The following is a 9,338-nucleotide window of genomic DNA, read 5'->3' as shown; positions in this document are numbered from 1 at the left end:
AACCAAACCAAAAATGGACAGATGGGTTCATATCAAGTTAAAAAGCTTCTGCATAGCAAATGATACAATAAACAAATTGAAGAGATAACTCACAGAATGGGAGAAAATATTTGCAAACTACCCATCTAACAAGAGATGAATAACCAGAATATATAAGGAGCTCAAACAACTCTATAGGAAAAATCTAAGAATCTGATCAAGAGATGAGCAAAATATTTGAAAAGGCATTTTACTCAAAAGAAGACATATACAAATGTCAAGCAGGCACGTGAAAAGGTGGGCAACATTAGTGATCATCAGAGAAATGGAAATCAAAACTACAATGAGCTATCATCTCACCTCAGTTAAAATGGCTTATATCCAAAAGACAGGCAATAACAAATGCTGGTGAGAATGCAGAGATAAGGGAACCCTTGTATGCTGTTTATGGAGAACAGTTCGGAGGTTCTTCAAAAAAACTAAAAGAACTACCATGTGATCTAGCAATCCTACTACTGATTATATACCCAAAAGAAAAGAAATCAGTGTAATGAAGACATATCTTTATTCCCATGTTTGTTAAAGCCAAAATTCACAATAGCCAAAATTTGGAAGTAACTTAAATGTCTATCAATAGATGAATGGATAAAGAAAATGTACTTATTCACAAAGGAGTACTAGTCAGCTACAAGAAAGAATGGGACCCTGTCATTTGCAACAACATGGATGGAACTGGAGATCATTATGTTAAGTGAAATAAGCCAGGAAGAGTAAGACAAACTTCACATATTCTCATTTATTTGTGGGGCCTAAAAATCAAAACAATTGAACTTATAGACATAAAGAGTAGAAGGCTGGCTATCAAAGGATGGTACAGGGAGTGGGAGGACATAGGGGAAGTAGGGATGATTAATGGGTTAAAAAAATTAGAAAGAAAAAATAAGACTTACTATTTGACAGCACAACAGGATGACTATAATCAATACTAATTTAATTGTATATTTTTAAATAACTAAATATAATTTGATTATTTATATCACAAAAGATAAATGCTTGAGGGGATGGATACACCATTCTTTATGATGGGATTATTATACATTGCATGCCTGTATGAAGATATCTCATGTATACCATGAATGTATACACCTATTTACCCACAAAAGTCAAGAATTTAAAAAAATTTTAAAGGAAGAAACAGGGAAACATGACATCAGCAATATTACACTGCCAAAAGAATAAAATAAAGCACCAGAAACCATCCCCAAGAAGTAGAGATTTATGAACTCCTTGGTAAAATATTCAAAGTAATTGTTTTATGGAAGCACAGTGAACTTCAATAAAAGGCAGATAAACAACTTAATGAAATCAGTAAAATAATACATTACCACAATGAGAGATTAACAGAGATTTTTTTTTTTTTTTTTTTTGTAATGGACTACAAGTGTTGACAGGAGTGTGGAGGAACTGGAATTCATATATTCCTGGTGGGAATATAAAATACTCCATCCACTTTGGAAAACAATTTGGCAATTTCTTAAAAAAGTTAAGTCTACACATACCTTATGATGCAGTCATTCTCTTCCTTAGCATTTACCCATAAGAAATGAAAGCCTATGTCCATGCAAAGACTTATATATGAATATGTTTACAGCAGCATCATTGGTAATAGCCAAAAACCCAGAAATATTTCAAGTGTTATGAGCAGGTGAATGAAAAAAGAAAATCTGGTATATCTATACAATGGAATACCACATAACAATAAAAATGAATAAATGATTGACACCTGATACAACACGTTTATTTGTTTTAGCCTCAAAATAATTATAGTGCATTAAAGAAGCCAGACCCAAAAGCATGCATACTATATGTACAAATCCATTTTATGTTGCTATAAAAGAATATGCTCTGTGTAAATTGTAAGGAAAAAATTTATTTCTTACAGTTCTGGAGGTTAGGAAGTTCAAGGTCAAGGGGCACTCATCTGGTGATGGCCTTATTGCTGTGTCATCTCATGGCAGAATGTGGAAGGGTAAGAGGGTGAGAATGAGCCAGATAAGGAAAGAGAGAAGGGGGTAAGCTCATACTTTAATCATGAATCTTCTTCTGAGATAACAAACCCACTCCTAAGATAACAATATTAATACATTCATGAGAGCAGAGCCCTCATGGTCTAATCATCTTTTAACAGTCCCACTTCTTAATGCTGTCACAATGGCAATTAAATTGTCAACATGGGTTTTTGAAAAGGCATTCAAACCATAGCAGTGTGTGATTCAATTTATATAAAACCTAGAAAATTACAACTAATATGTTGTGAGTGAAAGAAGATAAATGGCTGTCTGTGGGGGAGGAGCAAGAATGAGTAATTACAAAGGGGCAAGAAGAACATCTGGGGATGAATGAGAGATATGTTTACTATCCTCACTGTTGTAATGCTTTTATGAATATTATACATATATATGTTTATATATTTAAATATGTGTACTTTATTTTATATCAGTTATATCTGAAAAAATTATTGAAAAGATAAAACAGAAATTTAAAGTAACATCAAAAGAAAGTAGTTAAATTGTTGATATATAGTTGGAATCTGTACAAAGTCCATAGTCTGATTGAAGCACTTACCCATACAGTTTAAGCATTAGTTAGCAAGCAATCTTTTAAAAGTCTTAAACCACTGCTGCTCTTTCCCTCTGGGAACACATAACAAGTAAAGGTTATGACTCAGTCATGTTTTCCATGGTTGGACACAACCACAAACACTTTCCCCATCACTACTCCCCTGCCCAGTTTTATACAACCTTAGCTTTTGTTGGTATGGAAATATTTACTAAGCATCTACAATATATCAGGCACTGTATTAGGGAGGGGTGAAGGCCAAGGTGTCAGATGCAAAAGTGAATAAGACATGGTCCCAGCCCTTAAAACACTACAGTGGTAAATAGGACAAAACACCACCCAAGTGTAAAGAGCAGGTTGTTTTCCATGCTCCAGTGTCTTTCTGCTCTCTACCTTATTCTTCCTCTTAGAAAAAAGGTTGATCAGATTCAGGTTTGCAATCCATTGGTGTCAATAAATCTCTGGAAGGACTATAGCAGTGCCTGCCTACATGATCCCTGGAGTTGCTGGGAGCCAAAATGTCTGGGAAACTGGAGCCTTTCCTGTCTCTCTGGCTGTTGCCTGAATTCACAAGCTTTATCAGAGCTCTGGCTCTCAATCTGCCTGAAAACATGAATGAAGTCCCTGAGAATCCAGAGTCTATTAAAAACTCCATCTGGGGCCAGGCACGGTGGCTCAAGCCTGTAATCCCAGCACTTTGGGAGGCCGAGATGGGCGGATCACGAGGTCAGCAGATCGAGACCATCCTGGCTAACACGGTGAAACCCCGTCTCTACTAAAAAATACAAAAAATTAGCCAGGCGAAGTGGCGGGCACCTGTAGTCCCAGCTACTGGGGAGGCTGAGGCAGGAGAATGGCGTGAACCAGGGAGGCGGAGCTTGCAGTGAGCTGAGATCCGGCCACTGCACTCCAGCCTGGGCGACAGAGCGAGACTCCATCTCAAAAAAAACAAACAAAAAAAAAAACAAAAAGAAAACTCCATCTGGGTTTTTACCTCCACAGCTATCCAGCTCCTCTTATCTCCATTTATGAACCACACATCCCCGCCCCTCAACAAATCCAACCGAACAATGTGGCCTACAATTTGTGCCTCTAGGGGTCCTTTGGATGCCCAGGGCTGGTCTGTGAGAAGAAATGAACTCCAGAGTGTCATTGGATTGGGAAGCCCAGGGTTATGTGATAACATGAAAAATAGGTTTGAAGTTGTTGGGAACAAGCCCCCCAAAATCTGGCCATAAACTTGCCCCAAAACTGGCCATAAACAAAATCTCTGCAGCACTGTGACATGTTCATGATGGCCATAACGCCCACGCTGGAAAGTTGTGGGTTTACAGGAATGAGGGCAACGAACACCTGGCCCACCCAGAGCGGAAAACGCTTAAAGGCATTCTTAAGCCACAAATAACAGCATGAGCGATCTGTGCCTTAAGTACATGCTACTGCTGCAGTTAACTAGCCCAACCTATTCCTTTAATTCAGCCCATCCCTTTGTTTCCCATAAGGGATACTTTTAGTTAATTTAATATCTATAGAAACAATGCTAATGACTGGCTTGCTGTTAAAAAATACGTGGGTAAATCTCTGTTTGGGGCTATTGGCTCTGAACGCTGTGAGACCCCTGATTTCCCATTTCACACCTCTATATTTCTGTGTGTGTGTCTTTAATTCCTCTAGTGCTGCTGGGTTAAGGTCTCTCCGACCTAGCTGGTCTCGGCAGGAAGTGCCAGGTGCTTCAACCTAGAGTCTTTGGACAAAAATTAAAAATAAGCATTTCATCTAGCTATGTGTCAAAGATTGAGGAATTAGTCATTTATATTGACTTCCCAATGTAGCCAACCATTAACCGAAAAGCACAGTTATTTCTATGCAAATTATCCAATGTGCATCAGAAAAATTTAGTTATAAGCTGCATTTGATCACAACGTCAAATTCTGTTCATAGATACTAAAGCTCCAAAGTGGTTTCTTCTCTGCAACCACTTTAGAACATGTTTCTTCATGACACAGGGATGTGATGTCACACCCTGTTGATGCTGAAGCAAGAAACTCCTGTCAGTTTCCCATACTGTGATGTGCCAAGTTGTAACATTTTCTAGAATTATCCAAGACCAATGAATTCCATACCTGGTTAATTCATGCCTCGTATATTTAAAGTTGTCCAGAGAATGAGCATCACATTCTACTTTAGAAGACTGATTCTTTACTGTTTCTAACTTCACTGCAATATAGTGTTAAGATGAACATTGACTTAGAGTTAAACTCCCCAAACTTCATTTTCCTAATCTGTAAATCAATAAGGCAGAACTACATCTCTAAAACCACAATCTCTAAAGTTCCTTTTACTTCTGGCATTCAGTGATTTTTTTCAATTCATTTTCATATTCAATCAGTAGTCAAATATTTCGTGAACATGTGCTATGTGCCAGAAACTACATTAAGTAGGGAAGTGGTAGGGGCATCAGATGCAGGAATGAGTAAGACATGGTCCCAGCACTTAAAAATCTCTAGTGGGCTTTATTTCCATGGTATCTTAAAGTCCTTAAACCTTTTCTTCAGGGGATGAGAGTCATTGTTGTGTGTATTTGTATTTTGAAGGAGGAGTAAAATCTTACCTACATTTAGAAAGCCAGATCAATTCAGTGGAAATGACTGAAGAGGCTGCTGCAGTGGTGCCTGGCAGAAGTGAGGAGGGCTTGAGCTAAAGAGACTGGAGATGAAGGGGCCCATGAACAGTTATTCAACAATGTTAAATCAGTAAAATGTCTGGGCCTCTTAAATGCTTTGCATTGTTACCACTGTGGGGCATGTAAAATAGTATGAGGGCCTGCCTATGTCTTCACAGTTACAGAAGACAGTACATCCTCTCTTGGAAAAAGTCATGAGAAACAAACATTTTGCTGTGGAACAATGAGTCTGGAAAAACTAATTTGTAATATGGAAAGTTGTTTCAAGCTAGTTGTGATAATTAATTCTCCTTCCATAGTAGATGCTAAATACCATGGGGGATAAAAGAGGAAAGAAATATGCACCAACTGGAGCACTAAAGTCAAACTTCATAGAGAAAGGAGTTGGGATATCTCTGGTAAAAGGAGAAATATGCAAAGACAGCAAGGCATAGGTTGGGAGTGCCATGTGGTTTGTTGGTGGAATAGAATGTGGTGGGTGAGAGTAGTGTGGGATAGACAATTAAGCTATATTGAAGATAAAGTTGAATTAGACAGGTTGAAGTCAAATCTAAGAATGTGCCTAAAGCTGTGCTAGATAGTTGTGACTCCCAGTAAGATGGCAGAATAGGAGTTTTCTACCTTCGTCCCCTAATCGTGCACCAAATTTGATAACCAGCCATAGACTGGAGTACCTTTGTGTAAGTCCAGAGTTCCAGTGGAGAAGTTCCAGCATACCACTGGAACAAAAAAATTAGAGGATAGACAGATTAAAAAGGTAAAAAGAACATTTTCACTTTATCCATGTAACACCGCCTCCAACGCACTATAACTCAGTGCTAAGAGAAACCCCCATCAACCCATGATTCATACAGTGGGGAAAAGTGAGTGTATTTTAAGTGAGTACCCAGAACTTCCAGTTGTGTAGAATGCTGCCTATGAGTCACATTTTTTCTTGCCCTACACAGAATACTAAGGGGATCAGCACAGTTGAGTGACTGGGAGATGCCTAAAAGTAGGGGAGAGGGGAAAGGTGTAGTGTTTTCTAATGTGATTAAAATTAAATTGCTTTCAGTTTAAAATAGGCTGTTAAAACTATAAAATGTTTTGTTTAAGGATCATAGCAACTACAAAGCAAAATCTATAGACGATACACAAAAGAGAAAAAGGAATCAAATCATACCACTACAGAAAACTATCAAATCACATAGGGAGACAGGATGAGATGAATAAATGAACAAATGAACTATAAAACAGACAGAAAATAATAAACAAAATAACAACCATAAATCTTTATCTATCAATAATTACTTCAAATGGAAATGAACTAAACTTTTTAATCAAGAATGGCTAAATGCTTTTTTTAAGACTCAACTGTAAGCTGCTTACAAGAGACTCACTTTACCATTAAGGACATATAGAATGAAAGTGAGAGGATGCAGAAACATGTTACACAAATGAAAATCAAAAGAGAGCTTGGGAGCTATATTTATATCAGACAAAATAGACTGAACATCAAAAACTGTGGCAAGAGACCAAGAAGTTGACTGATTAAAAGAATATAACAATTGTAAATATACATGCACCTGACATTGGAGCACTGAAATACATAAAACAAATATTAACAGATCTAAAGGCAGAAATTGACAGCAATACAATAATATTAGGGTACTTCAATACTCCACTTTCAACAATGGCTACATCATTCAGATATTAAATTATCAAGGAAACAGCACATTTCAACTATATCTTAGACAAAATGGATCTAACAGACATAGACAACATTCCATTCAACAGCAGGATAAATACACATTCCATTCAAGTATACATGGGATAGTCTTGAGTATAAATCATGTATTATGTCAGAATCATCTTAACAAATTTAACAATATTGAGATCATATTAAATATCTCTGCCATTGACAACAGTATAAAACTAGAAATGAACAACAGAAGAAAAACTAGAAATTTACAAATATGTGGAAATTTACAAATTAAATAGCATACAACTGAGCAGTCAATGGGTCAAAGAAGAAATCAAAGAGAAAATTTTAAAAATACCACGAGACAGGTGAAAATGAAAACAATACATACCAAAACTTATACAGCAAAAGCAGTTTAAAATAAAAACTATTACAGCAATAAAATACCCACATAAAGAAAAAAGAAGAGTGTCAAATAAACAATTTAAGTTTACACTTAAGGAACTAAGAAAAGAAAAACAAACTAAGGACAAACAGCATAAATAAATAAAATATTAATGAAAAATAGAAAAGATGAATGAAACTAAGAGTTGGATGTCTAAAAAGATGAATAAAATTGCCAAGACTTTAGCTAGACTAAAATGAAAAAGACTCAAATACATTAAATCAAAAATGAAAGAAGAGACATTATAAATAATACCACATAAATAATAAGGGTCAGAAAAAACACTATGAACAATTATATGCCAACAAATTAGGTAACCTAAAGGAAATCAATAGACTTCTAGAAACTTAGAACCTATCAAGACTGAATCATGAAAATGGAAAATTCGAACTGTTGGATAAAATGTAAGGATACTGACTCAGTAATCAAAAATATTTCAACACGGAAAAGCCCAGGGCCTGATGGTTTCACTGTTAATTCTACCAAATACTTAATGAATGATTAATGCAATCCTTCTCAAACTCTTCCAAAAAAATTGAAGGGGAAGGAGCATGTCTTATATTCATCTTATGAGGCTAGCATTACCCTCACCCCAAAGCCAAATAGGGATACTACAAGGAATAAAAAATACAGGGAAATATCCTTGACAACCATAGATACAAAAGTCCTCAACAAAACACTATCAAACCAAGTTCAACAGCACATTAAAAGTATATTTCATCACAATCAAGTGGGATTTGTCCTGGGGATGCCAAGATGGTCCAACATATGCAAATCAATAAATGCAATACATCATATTAACAGAACAAAAGCCAATAACCATATGATCATCTCATTAGATGCAGAAAATGTATTTCACGAAATTTAATATCCTTTCACGATAAAAACTCTCAAGAATTTAGGTATAAAAGAAATGTACCTCAATGCAACAAAGGTCATAAACTAGTCTGCATCAAACATTATACTCAAAGATGAAATATTAAAAGCTTTTCCTTTAAGATCAGGAATAAGAAAAGAATGCCTGGTGGGTCTCAGCAGCTCGGGCGGCAGAAGGAGTGGCAGTGGCCAGTCAGCCCATTTTTGCGAAGGCTCTTGGTGCGCCGCGGCCCACAGGCACCCGGGCACGCGCCTTCCCCACCACCAGGATGCCCAAGAGGAAGGTCAGCTCTGCGGAAGGGGCTGCCAAGGAAGAGCCCAAGAGGAGATCGGCGCGGTTGTCAGCTAAACCTCCTGCAAAAGTGGAAGCGAAGCTGAAAAAGGCAGCAGCGAAGGATAAATCTTCAGACAAAAAAGTGCAAACAAAAGGGAAAAGGGGAGCAAAGGGAAAACAGGTCGAAGTGGCTAACCAAGAAACTAAAGATTTACCTGCAGAAAATGGGGAAACGAAAACTGAGGAGAGTCCAGTCTCTGATGAAGCAGGAGAGAAAGAAGCCAAGTCTGATTAATACCATATACCATGTCTTACCAGTGGTCCCTGTCTCCCTTCTTGTACAATCCAGAGGAATATTTTTATCAACTATTTTGTAAATGCAAGTTTTTTACTAGCTCTAGAAACATTTTTAAGAAGGAGGGAATCCCACCTCATCCCATTTTTTAAAGTGTAAATGCTTTTTTTTAAGAGGTGAAATCATTTGCTGCTTGTTTATTTTTTGGTACAACCAGAAAAGTGTGGGGTACTGAATTATGGGAGGCTTTGACTGTCTCGGGTGTCAGCTTAATATTCTATAGATGTGGGGTTAGTTTTTATATCCTATAATACAAAGCATATTAAATGGCAATATGGAGTCAGTCCTGCATTTAATGTCCTGAACATTTTAAATTCTATTCTCATGTTGTTTTTTAGTAGAATTGTTTCCTAAAGAAAACCACTGCTTGATCATGGCGCTCCCTGTCAGAATTGTGTGCACTCTGTAACATCTTTGGTTGTGGTA

General features: G+C 36.9%; 1 protein-coding gene across 1 annotated transcript; it reads left to right on the top strand.

Annotated features, from left to right (window-relative positions):
* Positions 1 to 8,552: 8,552 nt before the first annotated feature.
* Positions 8,553 to 9,028, top strand: LOC126945322 (non-histone chromosomal protein HMG-14-like). The gene has a single exon (XM_050775230.1). The coding sequence runs from the start codon at positions 8,553 to 8,555 to the stop codon at positions 8,850 to 8,852; it is 300 nt and encodes a 99-aa protein (XP_050631187.1). The 3' UTR covers positions 8,853 to 9,028.
* Positions 9,029 to 9,338: the final 310 nt, after the last annotated feature.

This window comes from Macaca thibetana, chromosome X (assembly GCF_024542745.1).
Source record: "Macaca thibetana thibetana isolate TM-01 chromosome X, ASM2454274v1, whole genome shotgun sequence".
Classification (NCBI taxonomy): Eukaryota; Metazoa; Chordata; class Mammalia; order Primates; family Cercopithecidae; genus Macaca; species Macaca thibetana.
Note: the sequence above shows the minus strand (reverse complement) of the source record. Positions and strands in the feature narration are given on the sequence as shown.

Excerpts from the sequence above, each read along its gene's own strand:
- LOC126945322 (XM_050775230.1), top strand. The coding sequence starts at position 8,553 with ATGCCCAAGAGGAAGGTCAGCTCTGCGGAAGGGGCTGCCAAGGAAGAG.